The sequence below is a fragment of the Lampetra fluviatilis genome, chromosome 68, assembly GCF_964198595.1.
Source record: "Lampetra fluviatilis chromosome 68, kcLamFluv1.1, whole genome shotgun sequence".
Classification (NCBI taxonomy): domain Eukaryota; kingdom Metazoa; phylum Chordata; class Hyperoartia; order Petromyzontiformes; family Petromyzontidae; genus Lampetra; species Lampetra fluviatilis.
In genome coordinates, this window is record NC_136342.1 from 1,153,620 (window position 1) to 1,178,616 (window position 24,997).

Below are 24,997 nucleotides of genomic sequence, written 5' to 3' on the forward strand. Positions count from 1 at the left end.
AACAAAGACAAAGGTCCCCCGTGTAGCCTCTAACAGACTGTGGGGCAAGTGCTGTTGGTAGCGAGTAGCAGCAACATACACAAAGACAAAGATCCCTCGTGTAGCCTCTAACAGGCTGTCGGGGCAAGTGCTGTTAGCGAATATCATCATCACCCTATGAAGGCTACCGGCACTGTGGCCACACACAGAGGGGTTAGTCTGGCCAGCAACCACCACCACCACCACCACAACCACCACCACCACCACAACCACCACCACCACAACCACCACCACCACCACCACCACAACCACCACCACAACCACCACCACAACCACCACCACTACAACCACCACCACCACCACCACCACAACCACCACCACAACCACCACCACCACCACCACCACCACCACCACCACCACCACCACCACAACCACCACCACCACAACCACCACCACAACCACCACCACAACCACCACCACTACAACCACCACCACCACCACCACAACCACCACCACTACAACCACCACCACCACCACAACCACCACAACCACCACCACCACCACCACCACAACCACCACCACCACCACAACCACCACCACCACAACCACCACCACCACCACCACCACCACAACCACCACCACAACCACCACCACAACCACCACCACCACAACCACCACCACCACAACCACCACCACCACCACAACCAGCACCACCACCACCACCACAACCACCACCACCACCACAACCACCACCACCACCACAACCAGCACCACCACCACCACCACAACCACCACCACCACCACAACCACCACCACAACCACCACAACCACCACAACCACCACCACCACAACCACCACAACCACCACAACAACCACCACCACAACCACCACAACCACCACCACCACAACCACCACCACAACCACCACCACAACCACCACCACTACAACCACCACCACCACCACCACCACCACCACAACCACCACCACAACCACCACCACCACCACCACCACCACCACCACCACCACCACAACCACCACCACCACAACCACCACCACAACCACCACCACAACCACCACCACTACAACCACCACCACCACCACCACCACAACCACCACCACTACAACCACCACCACCACCACAACCACCACAACCACCACCACCACCACCACCACCACCACAACCACCACCACCACCACAACCACCACCACCACAACCACCACCACCACCACCACCACCACCACAACCACCACCACAACCACCACCACAACCACCACCACCACAACCACCACCACCACAACCACCACCACCACCACAACCAGCACCACCACCACCACCACAACCACCACCACCACCACAACCACCACCACCACCACAACCAGCACCACCACCACCACCACAACCACCACCACCACCACAACCACCACCACAACCACCACAACCACCACAACCACCACCACCACAACCACCACAACCACCACAACAACCACCACCACAACCACCACAACCACCACCACCACGCCCGGCCGCCTTTGTCTCTCCCGGCCGTTGTGGAGTCCACGTCGCTACATAGCGCGAACACATTTGAAGAAGAAGTGCCACCGTCAACTCCACACGCTCACCAGACGCTCCCACAGGCGCTCCAGGATCGAGGAGGAGGACGAGGAGGACGAGAAGGTGGACGATGAGGTGGACGACGAGGTGGACGAGGAGGAGGAGGAGGAGGCGCACGGAACGCGCGCGCACACGCCCGCGTCAACGCGCACGGGAGCTCCGAGCACGTCTGGAGGGACAGAGGCAGATGCCACGAGGGGTAGTCCCTCTGTAAACACAACTCGCACTCGTCGTCGTTGTTGTTGTTGTTGGTTCTTTGGGTAAAGTGACGTAGAAGGGAAATAATAAAGTAGTAAAAAATAAAACGTACTAAAGTATTTTATTGATAAAAATAAAACGTACTCAAATATTTTATTAATGAAATATTAATAAAAATAAAACATAATAAAAATATTGTAATATTTTTATTAATATTTCATTATTACAATATTTAATTGTTTTATTTTTATTAATATTTCATTAATAAAATATTTTATTACGTTTTATTTTTATTAATATTTTATTACGTTTTATTTTGTATTAACATTTCATTAATAAAATATTTTATTACGTTTTATTTTTATTAATATTTCATTAATAAAATATTTTATTACGTTTTATTTTGTATTAACATTTCATTAATAAAATATTTTATTACGTTTTATTTTTTATTAATATTTCATTAATAAAATATTTTATTACGTTTTATTTTTACTAATATTTCATTAATAAAATATTTTATTACGTTTTATTTTGTATTAACATTTCATTAATAAAATATTTTATTACGTTTCATTTTTACTAATATTTCATTAATAAAATATTTTATTACGTTTTATTTTTATTAACATTTCATTAATAAAATATTTTATTACGTTTCATTTTTATTAACATTTCATTAATAAAATATTTTATTACGTTTTATTTTTATTAATATTTCATTAATAAAATATTTTATTACGTTTTATTTTTATTAACATTTCATTAATAAAATATTTTATTACGTTTTATTTTTACTAACATTTCATTAATAAAATATTTTATTACGTTTCATTTTTATTAACATTTCATTAATAAAATATTTTATTACGTTTTATTTTTATTAATATTTCATTAATAAAATATTTTATTACGTTTTATTTTTATTAATATTTCATTAATAAAATATTTTATTACGTTTTATTTTTATTAATATTTCATTAATAAAATATTTTATTACGTTTTATTTTTACTAACATTTCATTAATAAAATATTTTATTACGTTTTATTTTTACTAATATTTCATTAATAAAATATTATATTACGTTTTATTTTTACTAATATTTCATTAATAAAATATTTTATTACGTTTTATTTTTTATTAATATTTCATTAATAAAATATTTTATTACGTTTTATTTTTACTAATATTTCATTAATAAAATATTATATTACGTTTTATTTTTTACTAATATTTCATTAATAAAATATTTTATTACGTTTTATTTTTATTAATATTTCATTAATAAAATATTTTATTACGTTTTATTTTTTACTAATATTTCATTAATAAAATATTTTATTACGTTTTATTTTTACTAATATTTCATTAATAAAATATTTTATTACGTTTTATTTTTTACTAATATTTCATTAATAAAATATTTTATTACGTTTTATTTTTATTAATATTTCATTAATAAAATATTTTATTACGTTTTATTTTTTACTAATATTTCATTAATAAAATATTTATTACGTTTTATTTTTTATTAATATTTCATTAATAAAATATTTTATTACGTTTTATTTTTTATTAATATTTCATTAATAAAATATTTTATTACGTTTTATTTTTTACTAATATTTCATTAATAAAATATTTTATTACGTTTTATTTTTTATTAACATTTCATTAATAAAATATTTTATTACGTTTTATTTTTTATTAATATTTCATTAATAAAATATTTTATTACGTTTATTTTTATTAACATTTTATTACGTTTTATTTTGTATTAACATTTCATTAATAAAATATTTTATTACGTTTTATTTTTATTAATATTTTATTACGTTTTATTTTGTATTAACATTTCATTAATAAAATATTTTATTACGTTTTATTTTTATTAATATTTCATTAATAAAATATTTTATTACGTTTTATTTTTATTAACATTTTATTACGTTTTATTTTGTATTAACATTTCATTAATAAAATATTTTATTACGTTTTATTTTTATTAATATTTTATTACGTTTTATTTTGTATTAACATTTCATTAATAAAATATTTTATTCATGAAACTAAAACAGATTCCTACCAGTAATGGATGGCACGTGGGATGGACTTATCATATGTGGCCAGGGCGCTTCTGCTGAACAGAAGCTATCTTGTCATACTCTTGGTTCTTTCGGTAAAGTCACGTAGGTAAAAAATAAAATTAAAATTAATAAAAAAATAAAATAATAAGAAGCTATATTGCTCAGCGGGACCTCACCTGCTAAAATAAACAATAGTTTTAAGTTAAGAACACCCCTTTTTCCTTGCAACAAAACTGAAACCTTTTAGCAAGGAATCACGTCTGCATTAACCACAAAAAGCATGCTCTGATAATATTGGTATTGTCTTTGAAGCGGAGTTATTATTTAGGTAAAATTTCGACTTAAAACTTTCGTGACTGTAGGAATTCATATGCTTGGTTCTTTCGGTAAAGTCGCGTAGATGGGAAACAAAATAAATAAAAAAAATACAAATAAAAAATGTAAAGTAAAATAATTAAAAAGAAAAATAAATAAAAAGAAAACATTGAAATGATAATTTTTTTTAAATAATAAAAGCAAAAATCCCACGACGTTTCGATCGCAACACGTGCGGTCTTCACCTATCTACGTGACTTTGCCGAAAGAACCAAGCATCTATAGATATCAAAGGGAAATTTGTGATTATGTGTGATTGTGCGAAATGTTTATCATACTTCCCGATATGCAACAAACTTGAAATTTGTCATGTGAGTAGCTTCCAGACTGCACACAATGCAAAACGTATATTTTAAATAAAATAATTTATTTTTTATAAAAAAAAAAAAATTATTTAAAATTTTAAAAATAACTAAATAAATTTCTTTCTTTTAAAATTACATTTTTTTTCGCCTACGTGACTTCACCGAAAGAACCAATCTTCTGAGATTCTCAATTCTGGCAAGGCAGTTCCCACGATTGGCTTCAATTCATCCGAACGCGTGATCGGTCTGCCCCTGCTGGTGGGTCACCGGTAAAACGTCTGTCGAGGCCGTGACCCTCTCTGTACAAGGCGTGGGGAACATTTTTTTCTGCCAAGGGCCACTTGGATATTTAACACATTGTCCTGCAGAGGGAGCTGGTAGGAACGTTGGGTTGCTCGGTCAATGGGTCAACGGCCAGGGCGTGGTGTATTCCGCAAATATGCCCGACTGTGAGGGCGGGCACAAGCCGGCGTGAGTAGGTGAAACGTTGAGTTTTATAAGGGCACCACGGGGTGACCAGCCCCTCCCCACCCAGCCCAGCCCCCACCCAGCCCCTCCCCACCCAGCCCCACCCTCCCCTCTCCACCCAGCCCCACCCAGCCCCACCCCTCCCACCCCCCACCCAGCCCCACCCAGCCTCTCCCCACCCAGCCCCTCCCCACCCAGCCCCTCCCCACCCAGCCCCATCCCTCCCACCCCCCACCCAGCCCCACCCTCCCCACCCAGCCCCACCCTCCCCACACCGACCCCTCCCCACCCAGCCCCTCCCTCCCCACCCAGCCCCTCCCTGCACGACGGACGGACGGATACAATAATCCCTGTGGGCTGGTGTAACCAGGAGGTTCCTACCAGTATAACATCATTCGCGGGCCCCAAAAATTATCAACTTAAAAATCAGCCCCTTGTTATATTTGCTCAAACATTTCATTAACTCGCCCCCAACGCGACGGGCTGGAAGTGCTTCTCTTTGTCGAGGCGTGTGATGATGTGAGCTGGTGCTGATGATGATGATGTGAGCTGGTGTTGATGATGATGTGAGCTGGTGCTGATGATGATGTTAGCTGGTGTTGATGATGATGTGAGCTGGTGCTGATGATGATGTTAGCTGGTGTTGATGATGATGTTAGCTGGTGCTGATGATGATGTGAGCTGGTGCTGATGATGATGTTAGCTGCTGGTGTTGATGATGATGTTAGCTGGTGTTGATGATGATGTGAGCTGGTGCTGATGATGATGTGAGCTGGTGCTGATGATGATGTGAGCTGGTGCTGATGATGATGTTAGCTGGTGTTGATGATGATGTTAGCTGGTGTTGATGATGATGTTAGCTGGTGCTGATGATGATGTTAGCTGGTGTTGATGATGATGTTAGCTGGTGCTGATGATGATGTAGCTGGTGTTGATGATGATGTTAGCTGGTGTTGATGATGATGTTAGCTGGTGTTGATGATGATGTTAGCTGGTGTTGATGATGATGTTAGCTGGTGCTGATGATGATGTGAGCTGGTGCTGATGATGATGTTAGCTGGTGCTGATGATGATGTTAGCTGGTGTTGATGATGATGTTAGCTGGTGCTGATGATGATGTTAGCTGGCGCTGATGATGATGTGAGCTGGTGCTGATGATGATGTGAGCTGGTGTTGATGATGATGTTAGCTGGTGTTGATGATGATGTTAGCTGGTGTTGATGATGATGTTAGCTGGTGCTGATGATGATGTTAGCTGGTGTTGATGATGATGTTAGCTGGTGCTGATGATGATGTTAGCTGGTGTTGATGATGATGTTAGCTGGTGCTGATGATGATGTGAGCTGGTGTTGATGATGATGTTAGCTGGTGCTGATGATGATGTTAGCTGGTGCTGATGATGATGTTAGCTGGTGCTGATGATGATGTTAGCTGGTGTTGATGATGATGTTAGCTGGTGCTGATGATGATGTGAGCTGGTGTTGATGATGATGTGAGCTGGTGCTGATGATGATGTTAGCTGGTGTTGATGATGATGTTAGCTGGTGCTGATGATGATGTTAGCTGGTGTTGATGATGATGTTAGCTGGTGCTGATGATGATGTTAGCTGGTGCTGATGATGATGTTAGCTGGTGTTGATGATGATGTTAGCTGGTGTTGATGATGATGTGAGCTGGTGTTGATGATGATGTTAGCTGGTGCTGATGATGATGTTAGCTGGTGCTGATGATGATGTTAGCTGGTGCTGATGATGATGTTAGCTGGTGTTGATGATGATGTTAGCTGGTGCTGATGATGATGTTAGCTGGTGCTGATGATGATGTTAGCTGGTGCTGATGATGATGTTAGCTGGTGTTGATGATGATGTTAGCTGGTGCTGATGATGATGTTAGCTGGTGCTGATGATGATGTTAGCTGGTGTTGATGATGATGTGAGCTGGTGTTGATGATGATGTTAGCTGGTGTTGATGATGATGTGAGCTGGTGCTGATGATGATGTGAGCTGGTGTTGATGATGATGTGAGCTGGTGTTGATGATGATGTTAGCTGGTATTGATGATGATGTTAGCTGGTGTTGATGATGATGTGAGCTGGTGTTGATGATGATGTTAGCTGGTGCTGATGATGATGTTAGCTGGTATTGATGATGATGTTAGCTGGTGCTGATGATGATGTTAGCTGGTGTTGATGATGATGTTAGCTGGTGTTGATGATGATGTGAGCTGGTGTTGATGATGATGTTAGCTGGTGCTGATGATGATGTTAGCTGGTATTGATGATGATGTTAGCTGGTGTTGATGATGATGTTAGCTGGTGCTGATGATGATGTTAGCTGGTGCTGATGATGATGTTAGCTGGTGTTGATGATGATGTTAGCTGGTGTTGATGATGATGTGAGCTGGTGTTGATGATGATGTTAGCTGGTGCTGATGATGATGTTAGCTGGTGCTGATGATGATGTTAGCTGGTGCTGATGATGATGTTAGCTGGTGTTGATGATGATGTGAGCTGGTGTTGATGATGATGTTAGCTGGTGTTGATGATGATGTTAGCTGGTGTTGATGATGATGTTAGCTGGTGTTGATGATGATGTTAGCTGGTGCTGATGATGATGTGAGCTGGTGTTGATGATGATGTTAGCTGGTGTTGATGATGATGTTAGCTGGTGTTGATGATGTTGTTAGCTGGTGTTGATGATGATGTTAGCTGGTGTTGATGATGATGTTAGCTGGTGTTGATGATGATGTTAGCTGGTGTTGATGATGATGTTAGCTGGTGTTGATGATGATGTTAGCTGGTGTTGATGATGATGTTAGCTGGTGTTGATGATGATGTTAGCTGGTGTTGATGATGATGTTAGCTGGTGTTGATGATGATGTTAGCTGGTGTTGATGATGATGTTAGCTGGTGTTGATGATGTTGTTAGCTGGTGTTGATGATGATGTTAGCTGGTGCTGATGATGATGTTAGCTGGTGTTGATGATGATGTTAGCTGGTGTTGATGATGATGTTAGCTGGTGTTGATGATGATGTTAGCTGGTGTTGATGATGATGTTAGCTGGTGTTGATGATGTTGTTAGCTGGTGTTGATGATGATGTGAGCTGGTGTTGATGATGATGTTAGCTGGTGTTGATGATGATGTTAGCTGGTGTTGATGATGATGTTAGCTGGTGTTGATGATGATGTTAGCTGGTGTTGATGATGATGTTAGCTGGTGTTGATGATGTTGTTAGCTGGTGTTGATGATGATGTTAGCTGGTGTTGATGATGATGTTAGCTGGTGTTGATGATGATGTTAGCTGGTGCTGATGATGATGTGAGCTGGTGTTGATGATGATGTTAGCTGGTGTTGATGATGATGTGAGCTGCTGGTGTTGATGATGATGTTAGCTGGTGCTGATGATGATGTTAGCTGGTGCTGATGATGATGTGAGCTGGTGTTGATGATGATGTTAGCTGGTGTTGATGATGATGTGAGCTGCTGGTGTTGATGATGATGTTAGCTGGTGCTGATGATGATGTGAGCTGGTGCTGATGATGATGTGAGCTGCTGGTGTTGATGATGTTGTTAGCTGGTGCTGATGATGATGTGAGCTGGTGCTGATGATGATGTGAGCTGGTGTTGATGATGATGTTAGCTGGTGTTGATGATGTTAGCTGGTGCTGATGATGATGTGAGCTGCTGGTGTTGATGATGATGTTAGCTGGTGCTGATGATGATGTGAGCTGCTGGTGTTGATGATGATGTTAGCTGGTGCTGATGATGATGTGAGCTGGTGCTGATGATGATGTGAGCTGGTGTTGATGATGATGTTAGCTGGTGTTGATGATGATGTGAGCTGCTGGTGTTGATGATGATGTTAGCTGGTGCTGATGATGATGTGAGCTGGTGCTGATGATGATGTGAGCTGCTGGTGTTGATGATGTTGTTAGCTGGTGCTGATGATGATGTGAGCTGCTGGTGTTGATGATGATGTTAGCTGGTGCTGATGATGATGTGAGCTGGTGCTGATGATGATGTGAGCTGCTGGTGTTGATGATGTTGTTAGCTGGTGTTGATGATGATGTGAGCTGGTGCTGATGATGATGTTGCTGCTGGTGTTGATGATGATGTTAGCTGGTGTTGATGATGATGTTAGCTGGTGTTGATGATGTTGTTAGCTGGTGTTGATGATGATGTGAGCTGGTGCTGATGATGATGTTAGCTGGTGCTGATGATGATGTTAGCTGGTGCTGATGATGATGTTAGCTGGTGTTGATGATGATGTTAGCTGGTGCTGATGATGATGTTAGCTGGTGCTGATGATGATGTTAGCTGGTGTTGATGATGATGTGAGCTGGTGTTGATGATGATGTTAGCTGGTGCTGATGATGATGTTAGCTGGTGTTGATGATGATGTGAGCTGGTGCTGATGATGATGTTAGCTGGTGTTGATAATGATGTGAGCTGGTGCTGATGATGATGTGAGCTGGTGTTGATGATGATGTTAGCTGGTGCTGATGATGATGTGAGCTGGTGTTGATGATGATGTTAGCTGGTGTTGATGATGATGTGAGCTGGTGCTGATGATGATGTTAGCTGGTGTTGATGATGATGTTAGCTGGTGCTGATGATGATGTGAGCTGGTGTTGATGATGATGTTAGCTGGTGTTGATGATGATGTTAGCTGGTGTTGATGATGATGTTAGCTGGTGTTGATGATGATGTTAGCTGGTGCTGATGATGATGTGAGCTGGTGTTGATGATGATGTTAGCTGGTGTTGATGATGATGTGAGCTGGTGCTGATGATGATGTTAGCTGGTATTGATGATGATGTTAGCTGGTGTTGATGATGATGTTAGCTGGTGTTGATGATGATGTTAGCTGGTGCTGATGATGATGTGAGCTGGTGTTGATGATGATGTTAGCTGGTGCTGATGATGATGTTAGCTGCTGTTGATGATGATGTTAGCTGGTGTTGATGATGATGTTAGCTGGTGCTGATGATGATGTGAGCTGGTGTTGATGATGATGTTAGCTGGTGTTGATGATGATGTTAGCTGGTGTTGATGATGATGTGAGCTGGTGCTGATGATGATGTTAGCTGGTGCTGATGATGATGTTAGCTGGTGCTGATGATGATGTGAGCTGGTGTTGATGATGATGTTAGCTGGTGTTGATGATGATGTTAGCTGGTGTTGATGATGATGTGAGCTGGTGCTGATGATGATGTTAGCTGGTGCTGATGATGATGTTAGCTGGTGTTGATGATGTTAGCTGGTGTTGATGATGATGTTAGCTGGTGCTGATGATGATGTGAGCTGGTGTTGATGATGATGTGAGCTGGTGTTGATGATGATGTTAGCTGGTGTTGATGATGTTGTTAGCTGGTGTTGATGATGATGTTAGCTGGTGCTGATGATGATGTTAGCTGGTGTTGATGATGATGTTAGCTGGTGTTGATGATGATGTTAGCTGGTGTTGATGATGATGTTAGCTGGTGTTGATGATGATGTTAGCTGGTGTTGATGATGATGTTAGCTGGTGCTGATGATGATGTTAGCTGGTGCTGATGATGATGTTAGCTGGTGTTGATGATGATGTGAGCTGGTGCTGATGATGATGTTAGCTGGTGCTGATGATGATGTGAGCTGGTGTTGATGATGATGTTAGCTGGTATTGATGATGATGTTAGCTGGTGCTGATGATGATGTTAGCTGGTGTTGATGATGTTGTTAGCTGGTGCTGATGATGATGTTAGCTGGTGCTGATGATGATGTTAGCTGGTGCTGATGATGATGTTAGCTGGTGCTGATGATGATGTTAGCTGGTGTTGATGATGATGTTAGCTGGTGTTGATGATGATGTTAGCTGGTGTTGATGATGTTGTGAGCTGGTGTTGATGATGATGTTAGCTGGTGTTGATGATGATGTTAGCTGGTGCTGATGATGATGTGAGCTGGTGTTGATGATGATGTTAGCTGGTGTTGATGATGATGTTAGCTGGTGTTGATGATGATGTTAGCTGGTGCTGATGATGATGTTAGCTGGTGTTGATGATGATGTTAGCTGGTGTTGATGATGATGTTAGCTGGTGTTGATGATGATGTTAGCTGGTGTTGATGATGATGTTAGCTGGTGTTGATGATGTTGTTAGCTGGTGCTGATGATGATGTTAGCTGGTGTTGATGATGATGTTAGCTGGTGTTGATGATGATGTTAGCTGGTGTTGATGATGATGTGAGCTGGTGTTGATGATGATGTGAGCTGGTGTTGATGATGATGTGAGCTGGTGTTGATGATGATGTGAGCTGGTGTTGATGATGATGTTAGCTGGTGTTGATGATGTTGTTAGCTGGTGCTGATGATGATGTGAGCTGGTGTTGATGATGATGTGAGCTGGTGTTGATGATGATGTGAGCTGGTGTTGATGATGATGTGAGCTGGTGTTGATGATGATGTTAGCTGGTGTTGATGATGATGTTAGCTGGTGCTGATGATGATGTTAGCTGGTATTGATGATGATGTTAGCTGGTGTTGATGATGATGTGAGCTGGTGTTGATGATGATGTTAGCTGGTGTTGATGATGATGTGAGCTGGTGTTGATGATGATGTTAGCTGGTGCTGATGATGATGTTAGCTGGTGTTGATGATGATGTTAGCTGGTGCTGATGATGATGTTAGCTGGTGTTGATGATGATGTTAGCTGGTGCTGATGATGATGTTAGCTGGTGCTGATGATGATGTTAGCTGGTGTTGATGATGATGTTAGCTGGTGTTGATGATGTTGTTAGCTGGTGCTGATGATGATGTTAGCTGGTGTTGATGATGATGTTAGCTGGTGTTGATGATGATGTTAGCTGGTGCTGATGATGATGTTAGCTGGTGTTGATGATGATGTTAGCTGGTGTTGATGATGATGTTAGCTGGTGTTGATGATGATGTTAGCTGGTGTTGATGATGATGTTAGCTGGTGTTGATGATGTTGTTAGCTGGTGCTGATGATGATGTTAGCTGGTGTTGATGATGATGTTAGCTGGTGTTGATGATGATGTTAGCTGGTGTTGATGATGATGTGAGCTGGTGTTGATGATGATGTGAGCTGGTGTTGATGATGATGTGAGCTGGTGTTGATGATGATGTGAGCTGGTGTTGATGATGATGTTAGCTGGTGTTGATGATGTTGTTAGCTGGTGCTGATGATGATGTGAGCTGGTGTTGATGATGATGTGAGCTGGTGTTGATGATGATGTGAGCTGGTGTTGATGATGATGTGAGCTGGTGTTGATGATGATGTTAGCTGGTGTTGATGATGATGTTAGCTGGTGCTGATGATGATGTTAGCTGGTATTGATGATGATGTTAGCTGGTGTTGATGATGATGTGAGCTGGTGTTGATGATGATGTTAGCTGGTGTTGATGATGATGTGAGCTGGTGTTGATGATGATGTTAGCTGGTGCTGATGATGATGTTAGCTGGTGTTGATGATGATGTTAGCTGGTGCTGATGATGATGTTAGCTGGTGTTGATGATGATGTTAGCTGGTGCTGATGATGATGTTAGCTGGTGTTGATGATGATGTGAGCTGGTGTTGATGATGATGTGAGCTGGTGTTGATGATGATGTGAGCTGGTGTTGATGATGATGTTAGCTGGTGCTGATGATGATGTTAGCTGGTGTTGATGATGATGTTAGCTGGTGTTGATGATGATGTGAGCTGGTGTTGATGATGATGTTAGCTGGTGCTGATGATGATGTTAGCTGGTGTTGATGATGATGTTAGCTGGTGCTGATGATGATGTTAGCTGGTGTTGATGATGATGTGAGCTGGTGTTGATGATGATGTGAGCTGGTGTTGATGATGATGTTAGCTGGTGCTGATGATGATGTTAGCTGGTGTTGATGATGATGTTAGCTGGTGCTGATGATGATGTGAGCTGGTGTTGATGATGATGTTAGCTGGTGCTGATGATGATGTTAGCTGGTGCTGATGATGATGTTAGCTGGTGCTGATGATGATGTGAGCTGGTGTTGATGATGATGTTAGCTGGTGCTGATGATGATGTTAGCTGGTGCTGATGATGATGTGAGCTGGTGCTGATGATGATGTGAGCTGGTGTTGATGATGATGTTAGCTGGTGCTGATGATGATGTTAGCTGGTGTTGATGATGATGTTAGCTGGTGTTGATGATGTTGTTAGCTGGTGTTGATGATGATGTGAGCTGGTGCTGATGATGATGTTAGCTGGTGTTGATGATGATGTTAGCTGGTGCTGATGATGATGTGAGCTGGTGTTGATGATGATGTGAGCTGGTGTTGATGATGATGTTAGCTGGTGCTGATGATGATGTGAGCTGGTGTTGATGATGATGTGAGCTGGTGCTGATGATGATGTTAGCTGGTGTTGATGATGATGTTAGCTGGTGCTGATGATGATGTTAGCTGGTGCTGATGATGATGTTAGCTGGTGCTGATGATGATGTTAGCTGGTGCTGATGATGATGTTAGCTGGTGTTGATGATGATGTTAGCTGGTGCTGATGATGATGTTAGCTGGTGTTGATGATGATGTTAGCTGGTGCTGATGATGATGTGAGCTGGTGTTGATGATGATGTTAGCTGGTGCTGATGATGATGTTAGCTGGTGCTGATGATGATGTTAGCTGGTGCTGATGATGATGTGAGCTGGTGTTGATGATGATGTTAGCTGGTGCTGATGATGATGTTAGCTGGTGTTGATGATGATGTTAGCTGCTGGTGTTGATGATGATGTGAGCTGGTGCTGATGATGATGTTAGCTGGTGTTGATGATGATGTGAGCTGGTGTTGATGATGATGTTAGCTGGTGCTGATGATGATGTGAGCTGGTGTTGATGATGATGTTAGCTGGTGTTGATGATGATGTTAGCTGGTGTTGATGATGATGTTAGCTGGTGCTGATGATGATGTTAGCTGGTGTTGATGATGATGTGAGCTGGTGTTGATGATGATGTTAGCTGGTGCTGATGATGATGTGAGCTGGTGTTGATGATGATGTTAGCTGGTGCTGATGATGATGTTAGCTGGTGTTGATGATGATGTTAGCTGCTGGTGTTGATGATGATGTTAGCTGGTGCTGATGATGATGTTAGCTGGTGTTGATGATGATGTTAGCTGGTGCTGATGATGATGTTAGCTGGTGCTGATGATGATGTTAGCTGGTGCTGATGATGATGTGAGCTGGTGTTGATGATGATGTTAGCTGGTGCTGATGATGATGTTAGCTGGTGTTGATGATGATGTTAGCTGCTGGTGTTGATGATGATGTGAGCTGGTATTGATGATGATGTTAGCTGGTGTTGATGATGATGTTAGCTGGTGTTGATGATGATGTTAGCTGGTGTTGATGATGATGTGAGCTGCTGGTGTTGATGATGATGTTAGCTGGTGTTGATGATGATGTGAGCTGGTGCTGATGATGATGTGAGCTGGTGTTGATGATGATGTGAGCTGCTGGTGTTGATGATGATGTTAGCTGGTGCTGATGATGATGTTAGCTGGTGTTGATGATGATGTTAGCTGGTGCTGATGATGATGTTAGCTGCTGGTGTTGATGATGATGTTAGCTGGTGTTGATGATGATGTGAGCTGGTGCTGATGATGATGTGAGCTGGTGTTGATGATGATGTGAGCTGCTGGTGTTGATGATGATGTTAGCTGGTGTTGATGATGATGTGAGCTGCTGGTGTTGATGATGATGTTAGCTGGTGTTGATGATGATGTTAGCTGCTGGTGTTGATGATGATGTTAGCTGGTGTTGATGATGATGTGAGCTGGTGCTGATGATGATGTGAGCTGCTGGTGTTGATGATGATGTTAGCTGGTGTTGATGATGATGTTAGCTGGTGTTGATGATGATGTTAGCTGGTGTTGATGATGATGTGAGCTGCTGGTGTTGATGATGATGTTAGCTGGTGTTGATGATGATGTTAGCTGGTGTTGATGATGATGTTAGCTGGTGCTGATGATGATGTTAGCTGGTGTTGATGATGATGTTAGCTGGTGCTGATGATGATGTGAGCTGGTGTCGATGATGATGTTAGCTGGTGCTGATGATGATGTTAGCTGGTGTTGATGATGATGTTAGCTGCTGGTGTTGATGATGATGTTAGCTGGTGTTGATGATGATGTGAGCTGGTGCTGATGATGATGTGAGCTGGTGTTGATGATGATGTTAGCTGGTGTTGATGATGATGTTAGCTGGTGTTGATGATGATGTTAGCTGGTGTTGATGATGATGTTAGCTGGTGTTGATGATGATGTGAGCTGCTGGTGTTGATGATGATGTTAGCTGGTGTTGATGATGATGTGAGCTGGTGTTGATGATGATGTTAGCTGGTGTTGATGATGATGTTAGCTGGTGTTGATGATGATGTTAGCTGGTGTTGATGATGATGTGAGCTGCTGTGTTGATGATGATGTGAGCTGGTGTTGATGATGATGTGAGCTGGTGTTGATGATGATGTTAGCTGGTGTTGATGATGATGTGAGCTGGTGTTGATGATGATGTTAGCTGGTGTTGATGATGATGTGAGCTGCTGGTGTTGATGATGATGTGAGCTGGTGTTGATGATGATGTTAGCTGGTGCTGATGATGATGTTAGCTGGTGTTGATGATGATGTTAGCTGGTGTTGATGATGATGTTAGCTGGTGTTGATGATGATGTGAGCTGCTGGTGTTGATGATGATGTTAGCTGGTGTTGATGATGATGTGAGCTGGTGTTGATGATGATGTTAGCTGGTGTTGATGATGATGTGAGCTGGTGTTGATGATGATGTTAGCTGGTGTTGATGATGATGTGAGCTGCTGGTGTTGATGATGATGTGAGCTGGTGTTGATGATGATGTTAGCTGGTGCTGATGATGATGTTAGCTGGTGTTGATGATGATGTTAGCTGCTGGTGTTGATGATGATGTTAGCTGGTGTTGATGATGATGTGAGCTGGTGCTGATGATGATGTGAGCTGGTGTTGATGATGATGTTAGCTGGTGTTGATGATGATGTGAGCTGGTGTTGATGATGATGTTAGCTGGTGTTGATGATGATGTTAGCTGGTGTTGATGATGATGTGAGCTGCTGGTGTTGATGATGATGTTAGCTGGTGTTGATGATGATGTTAGCTGGTGTTGATGATGATGTTAGCTGGTGTTGATGATGATGTTAGCTGGTATTGATGATGATGATGTGAGCTGGTGTTGATGATGATGTGAGCTGGTGTTGATGATGATGTGAGCTGCTGGTGTTGATGATGATGTGAGCTGGTGTTGATGATGATGTTAGCTGGTGTTGATGATGATGTTAGCTGGTGCTGATGATGATGTGAGCTGGTGTTGATGATGATGTTAGCTGCTGGTGTTGATGATGATGTGAGCTGGTGTTGATGATGATGTTAGCTGCTGGTGTTGATGATGTTGTTAGCTGCTGTTGATGATGATGTTAGCTGGTGTTGATGATGATGTTAGCTGCTGGTGTTGATGATGATGTTAGCTGGTGTTGATGATGATGTGAGCTGGTGTTGATGATGATGTGAGCTGCTGGTGTTGATGATGATGTGAGCTGGTGTTGATGATGATGTTAGCTGGTGCTGATGATGATGTGAGCTGGTGTTGATGATGATGTTAGCTGCTGGTGTTGATGATGATGTTAGCTGGTGTTGATGATGATGTGAGCTGGTGTTGATGATGATGTGAGCTGGTGTTGATGATGATGTTAGCTGCTGGTGTTGATGATGATGTTAGCTGGTGTTGATGATGATGTGAGCTGGTGTTGATGATGATGTTAGCTGGTGTTGATGATGATGTTAGCTGCTGGTGTTGATGATGATGTTAGCTGGTGTTGATGATGATGTGAGCTGGTGTTGATGATGATGTGAGCTGCTGGTGTTGATGATGATGTTAGCTGGTGTTGATGATGATGTGAGCTGGTGCTGATGATGATGTGAGCTGGTGTTGATGATGATGTGAGCTGCTGGTGTTGATGATGATGTTAGCTGGTGTTGATGATGATGTTAGCTGGTGTTGATGATGATGTTAGCTGCTGGTGTTGATGATGATGTTAGCTGGTGTTGATGATGATGTTAGCTGGTGTTGATGATGATGTTAGCTGGTGTTGATGATGATGTGAGCTGCTGGTGTTGATGATGATGTTAGCTGGTGTTGATGATGATGTTAGCTGGTGTTGATGATGATGTTAGCTGGTGTTGATGATGATGTGAGCTGGTGTTGATGATGATGTGAGCTGCTGGTGTTGATGATGATGTGAGCTGGTGTTGATGATGATGTTAGCTGCTGGTGTTGATGATGATGTTAGCTGGTGTTGATGATGATGTTAGCTGGTGCTGATGATGATGTGAGCTGGTGTTGATGATGATGTGAGCTGCTGGTGTTGATGATGATGTTAGCTGGTGTTGATGATGATGTTAGCTGGTGTTGATGATGATGTTAGCTGGTGCTGATGATGATGTGAGCTGGTGTTGATGATGATGTTAGCTGGTGTTGATGATGATGTTAGCTGGTGCTGATGATGATGTTAGCTGGTGTTGATGATGATGTTAGCTGGTGTTGATGATGATGTGAGCTGGTGTTGATGATGATGTTAGCTGGTGTTGATGATGATGTTAGCTGGTGCTGATGATGATGTTAGCTGGTGTTGATGATGATGTTAGCTGGTGCTGATGATGATGTGAGCTGGTGTCGATGATGATGTTAGCTGGTGTTGATGATGATGTTAGCTGGTGTTGATGATGATGTTAGCTGGTGTTGATGATGATGTTAGCTGGTGTTGATGATGATGTTAGCTGGTGTTGATGATGATGTTAGCTGGTGTTGATGATGATGTGAGCTGGTGCTGATGATGATGTTAGCTGGTGCTGATGATGATGTGAGCTGGTGCTGATGATGATGTGAGCTGGTGTTGATGATGATGTTAGCTGGTGTTGATGATGATGTTAGCTGGTGTTGATGATGATGTTAGCTGGTGTTGATGATGATGTTAGCTGGTGCTGATGATGATGTTAGCTGGTGTTGATGATGATGTGAGCTGGTGCTGATGATGATGTTAGCTGGTGTTGATGATGATGTGAGCTGGTGTTGATGATGATGTGAGCTGGTGCTGATGATGATGTTAGCTGGTGCTGATGATGATGTTAGCTGGTGTTGATGATGATGTTAGCTGGTGTTGATGATGATGTGAGCTGGTGTTGATGATGATGTTAGCTGGTGTTGATGATGATGTTAGCTGGTGTTGATGATGATGTGAGCTGGTGCTGATGATGATGTTAGCTGGTGCTGATGATGATGTTAGCTGGTGTTGATGATGATGTTAGCTGGTGTTGATGATGATGTGAGCTGGTGCTGATGATGATGTGAGCTGGTGCTGATGATGATGTTAGCTGGTGTTGATGATGATGTGAGCTGGTGCTGATGATGATGTTAGCTGGTGCTGATGATGATGTTAGCTGGTGTTGATGATGATGTGAGCTGGTGTTGATGATGATGTTAGCTGGTGCTGATGATGATGTTAGCTGGTGTTGATGATGATGTGAGCTGGTGCTGATGATGATGTGAGCTGGTGCTGATGATGATGTTAGCTGGTGTTGATGATGATGTTAGCTGGTGCTGATGATGATGTTAGCTGGTGCTGATGATGATGTGAGCTGGTGTTGATGATGATGTGAGCTGGTATTGATGATGATGTTAGCTGGTGTTGATGATGATGTGAGCTGGTGCTGATGATGATGTGAGCTGGTGCTGATGATGATGTGAGCTGGTGTTGATGATGATGTTAGCTGGTGTTGATGATGATGTTAGCTGGTGTTGATGATGATGTGAGCTGGTGCTGATGATGATGTGAGCTGGTGTTGATGATGATGTGAGCTGGTGTTGATGATGATGTTAGCTGGTGTTGATGATGATGTTAGCTGGTGCTGATGATGATGTTAGCTGGTGTTGATGATGATGTGAGCTGGTGTTGATGATGATGTGAGCTGGTGTTGATGATGATGTTAGCTGGTGTTGATGATGATGTTAGCTGGTGTTGATGATGATGTTAGCTGGTGCTGATGATGATGTGAGCTGGTGTTGATGATGATGTTAGCTGGTGTTGATGATGATGTGAGCTGGTGTTGATGATGATGTTAGCTGGTGTTGATGATGATGTTAGCTGGTGTTGATGATGATGTTAGCTGGTGTTGATGATGATGTGAGCTGGTGTTGATGATGATGTTAGCTGGTGCTGATGATGATGTGAGCTGGTGTTGATGATGATGTGAGCTGGTGTTGATGATGATGTTAGCTGGTATTGATGATGATGTTAGCTGGTGTTGATGATGATGTGAGCTGGTATTGATGATGATGTTAGCTGGTATTGATGATGATGTTAGCTGGTGCTGATGATGATGTGAGCTGGTGTTGATGATGATGTTAGCTGGTGTTGATGATGATGTGAGCTGGTGTTGATGATGATGTGAGCTGGTGCTGATGATGATGTGAGCTGGTGTTGATGATGATGTTAGCTGGTGTTGATGATGATGTTAGCTGGTGTTGATGATGATGTGAGCTGGTGCTGATGATGATGTGAGCTGGTGTTGATGATGATGTTAGCTGGTGTTGATGATGATGTTAGCTGGTATTGATGATGATGTTAGCTGGTGCTGATGATGATGTGAGCTGGTGTTGATGATGATGTTAGCTGGTGTTGATGATGATGTGAGCTGGTATTGATGATGATGTTAGCTGGTATTGATGATGATGTTAGCTGGTGCTGATGATGATGTGAGCTGGTGTTGATGATGATGTTAGCTGGTGTTGATGATGATGTGAGCTGGTGTTGATGATGATGTTAGCTGGTGTTGATGATGATGTTAGCTGGTATTGATGATGATGTTAGCTGGTGTTGATGATGATGTTAGCTGGTGTTGATGATGATGTTAGCTGGTATTGATGATGATGTTAGCTGGTGTTGATGATGATGTTAGCTGGTGCTGATGATGATGTTAGCTGGTGTTGATGATGATGTTAGCTGGTGTTGATGATGATGTTAGCTGGTGTTGATGATGATGTTAGCTGGTGTTGATGATGATGTTAGCTGGTGTTGATGATGATGTTAGCTGGTGCTGATGATGATGTTAGCTGGTGCTGATGATGATGTTAGCTGGTGTTGATGATGATGTTAGCTGGTGCTGATGATGATGTTAGCTGGTGTTGATGATGATGTGAGCTGGTGCTGATGATGATGTGAGCTGGTGTTGATGATGTTGTTAGCTGGTGTTGATGATGATGTGAGCTGGTGCTGATGATGATGTTAGCTGGTGCTGATGATGATGTTAGCTGGTGTTGATGATGATGTTAGCTGGTGCTGATGATGATGTTAGCTGGTGTTGATGATGATGTGAGCTGGTGCTGATGATGATGTGAGCTGGTGTTGATGATGATGTGAGCTGGTGTTGATGATGATGTGAGCTGGTGCTGATGATGATGTTAGCTGGTGCTGATGATGATGTTGTGAGCTGGTGCTGATGATGATGTTAGCTGGTGTTGATGATGATGTTAGCTGGTGTTGATGATGATGTGAGCTGGTATTGATGATGATGTTAGCTGGTATTGATGATGATGTTAGCTGGTGCTGATGATGATGTTAGCTGGTGTTGATGATGATGTGAGCTGGTGTTGATGATGATGTTAGCTGGTGCTGATGATGATGTTAGCTGGTGTTGATGATGATGTGAGCTGGTGCTGATGATGATGTGAGCTGGTGTTGATGATGATGTGAGCTGGTGTTGATGATGATGTGAGCTGGTGCTGATGATGATGTTAGCTGGTGCTGATGATGATGTTGTGAGCTGGTGCTGATGATGATGTTAGCTGGTGTTGATGATGATGTTAGCTGGTGTTGATGATGATGTGAGCTGGTATTGATGATGATGTTAGCTGGTATTGATGATGATGTTAGCTGGTGCTGATGATGATGTTAGCTGGTGTTGATGATGATGTTAGCTGGTGTTGATGATGATGTGAGCTGGTATTGATGATGATGTTAGCTGGTGTTGATGATGATGTTAGCTGGTGCTGATGATGATGTTAGCTGGTGTTGATGATGATGTGAGCTGGTGCTGATGATGATGTGAGCTGGTGTTGATGATGATGTTAGCTGGTGCTGATGATGATGTTAGCTGGTATTGATGATGATGTTAGCTGGTGCTGATGATGATGTTAGCTGGTGTTGATGATGATGTTAGCTGGTGCTGATGATGATGTTAGCTGGTGTTGATGATGATGTGAGCTGGTGCTGATGATGATGTGAGCTGGTGTTGATGATGATGTTAGCTGGTGTTGATGATGATGTTAGCTGGTGCTGATGATGATGTGAGCTGGTGTTGATGATGATGTGAGCTGGTGTTGATGATGATGTGAGCTGGTGCTGATGATGATGTTAGCTGGTGTTGATGATGATGTGAGCTGCTGGTGCTGATGATGATGATGCTGCTACTCGCAACTGCTTTTCCAGGTTTGCTCCTAGAATTATTGAATTTCGGGTCCCGTCTGCGGTTGCCTTGCCAGGGCCAGACCCAGTGGCGGCTCCTGCAAAATCTCTCAGGGGGGGGGCAAATGTCTGGATGATTTATAAGGATAAGGTCCACCCATGCAAAGGATAAATTAACAGCTTAAGCGTGTAAAGGCAACTTCACTTCTTTAATATTAATGAAAAATAAAGTGACTCTTACAATACATCTTCTTTGTTTCTATACCCACTATTAATATACAATCCACTCAAGTTTCTTTTATTAAAGATTCCACCAGGTGGCGACAAATAATATTTTTGGATGAAACGTGCTTACGTAGGATGACGTAAGCACGTTAGTGCGAGCCCTCCCGGAAGCCATAGAGAATGCATTGCAGCGCCCCCCGTTCGAAAAAAAACATCTTTGAATGCAAGTCTATGGGAACACTCTGGGCGATTCTCAGCCGGAGTGAAATCGCCCAAAACGAGGCGGTACTCCACAGAACGTGACATGACGCTGATTGGACTATATCCAGAGGCTGACAGTGACGGCTAGCGTGACTCTGTGGTTGAATGAGATTGGTGGCGCGTCGCCCAATCGCCCTAATGAAGAAACCGCCCCTGGCCAGACCCAAATGATGTCGCGGGTCTCACACGGCCCACGGGCCTTGGATGTTCCCCACCTCTGGCCACGACGTAAAAACTTTGCAGGAATTCAAATTCATTGGGTCGTTCGGTAAAGCCACGAACGACCTCTATCGAAACATCTCGAGTGGTTTTGGGTCTACTCTTCCACTGCTGGTGATGGAGGCCGCGCGCACACGTGTACACGCGCGCACACACGTGTACACGCGCGCACACACGTGTACACGCGCGCACACACGTGTACACGCGCGCACACACGTGTACACGCGCGCACACACGTGTACACGCGCGCACACACGTGTACACGCGCGCACACACGTGTACACGCGCGCACACACGTGTACACGCGCGCACACACGTGTACACGCGCGCACACACGTGTACACGCGCGCACACACGTGTACACGCGCGCACACACGTGTACACGCGCGCACACACGTGTACACGCGCACACGCGCACACACGTGTACATGCGCACACACGTGTACACGCGCACACACGTGTACACACGTGTACACACGTGTACACACACACACGCACACACACACGTGTACACACACACGTGTACACACACACACACGTGTACACACACACGTGTACACGCACACACGTACACACAAACGGACACACACGTACACAGACAAAAACAAAGATCCCCCGTGTAGCCTTAATAGACTGTTGGGGCAAGTGCTGTTAGAGAGCACCTATGAAGGCCGGAACGGCACACGAGGCGGTAGGTGGCCAGCACCACGCCCGACCGCCTTTGTCTCTCCAGTGGCGATGTTTACACATCGCACCAGGTACTCATGTGAGGCTGAGTCAACCTAGGGGAGGTCCGGGACCGGTTCAGATAATCGTCACTGGTGTTGGCCGTGAGCGGGAATCGAACCCGGATCGCCAGGTTCATAGCGCAGCGCGCTAACCACTACACCACCGCTCTCCATACACACACACACGTGTACACACACACACGTGTACACACACATACACACACACACGTACACACACACACGTGTACACACACACGTACACACACACACGTGTACACACACACGTGTACACACACACACACACACGTGTACACACACACACGTACACACACACATACACACACACACGTACACACACACACGTGTACACACACACGTACACACACACACGTGTACACACACACGTGTACACACACACACACACACGTGTACACACACACGTGTACAAACACACACACACACGTGTACACACACACGTACACACACGTGTACACACACGCACACACACACGTACACACACACGTACACACACACGCAACCGTACACACACACACACATGTACACACGCAACCGTACACACACACACACACGTGTACACACACACACACACGTGTACACACACACACACACGTGTACACACACACACACGTGTACACACGTGTACACACACACGTGTACACACACACGTGTACACTATACACACACGCAACCGTACACACACGGACACACACACACACGGACACACACACGCGTACACACACACACACGTATACACACACGTATACACACACACGTACACACACACACGTACACACACGTGTACACACACACACGTACACACACATACACACACGTGTACACACACACACGTACACACACACACACACGGACACACACACGCGTACACACACACACACGTATACACACACGTATACACACACACGTATACACACACACACGTACACACACACGTATACACACACACGTACACACACACACGTACACACACGTGTACACACACACACGTACACACACATACACACACGTGTACACACACACACGTACACACACACGTACACACACGTGTACACACACACACGTACACACACACACACACGTACACACACGTACACACACGTGTACACACACACACGTACACACACACACGTGCACACACGTACACACACGTGTACACACACACACGTACACACACACACAAACGTGCACACGTGTACACACACACACGTACACACACACACGTACACACACGTACACACACGTGTACACACACACACGTACACACACACACAAACGTGCACACGTGTACACACACGTGTACACACACGTGTACACACACGTGTACACACACACACGTACACACACACGTACACACACGTGTACACACACACACGTACACACACACGTACACACACGTGTACACACACGTGTACACACGCATGTTGTTGTTGCGTAGCTCATTGTTATCGACGTTTGGGAAGTTACCTTCAGAGCGCTTCGTGAAGTTCCGTTTAAAATTGTACTTTTAAAGGGACGCGCGAGTCATTGAATACACTGTGAACACTGTGTGGTGAGTCTGTGGGCCTCTCTGTGTGGTGAGTCTGTGGGTCTTTGTGTGGTGAGTCTGTGGGTCTCTGTGTGGTGAGTCTGTGGGTCTCTGTGTGGTGAGTCTGTGGGTCTCTGTGTGGTGAGTCTGTGGGTCTCTGTGTGACGAGTCTGTGGGTCTTTGTGTGGTGAGTCTGTGGGTTTCTGTGTCGTGAGTCTGTGGGTCTCTGTGTGGTGAGTCTGTGGGCCTCTCTGTGTGATGAGTCTGTGGGTCTCTGTGTGGTGAGTCTGTGGGTCTCTGTGTGGTGAGTCTGTGGGTCTCTGTGTGGTGAGTCTGTGGGTCTCTGTGTGGTGAGTCTGTGGGTCTCTGTGTGGTGAGTCTGTGGGTCTCTGTGTGGTGAGTCTGTGGGTCTCTGTGTGGTGGTGAGTCTGTGGGTCTCTGTGTGTGGTGAGTTTCTGTGGGTCTCTGT

At 43.5% G+C, this 24,997-nt stretch overlaps 1 protein-coding gene across 1 annotated transcript in view; it reads right to left on the reverse strand.

Moving 5' to 3' along the window:
• Positions 1-24,997, reverse strand: part of LOC144952504 (uncharacterized) — a 63,851-nt gene that overhangs the window by 14,420 nt on the left and 24,434 nt on the right. Inside the window, exon 3 of the mRNA XM_078882950.1 lies at positions 1,600-1,760. Within this exon, the coding sequence (XP_078739076.1) occupies positions 1,600-1,760 (161 nt within the window). The remainder of the gene's footprint in view (positions 1-1,599; positions 1,761-24,997) is intronic.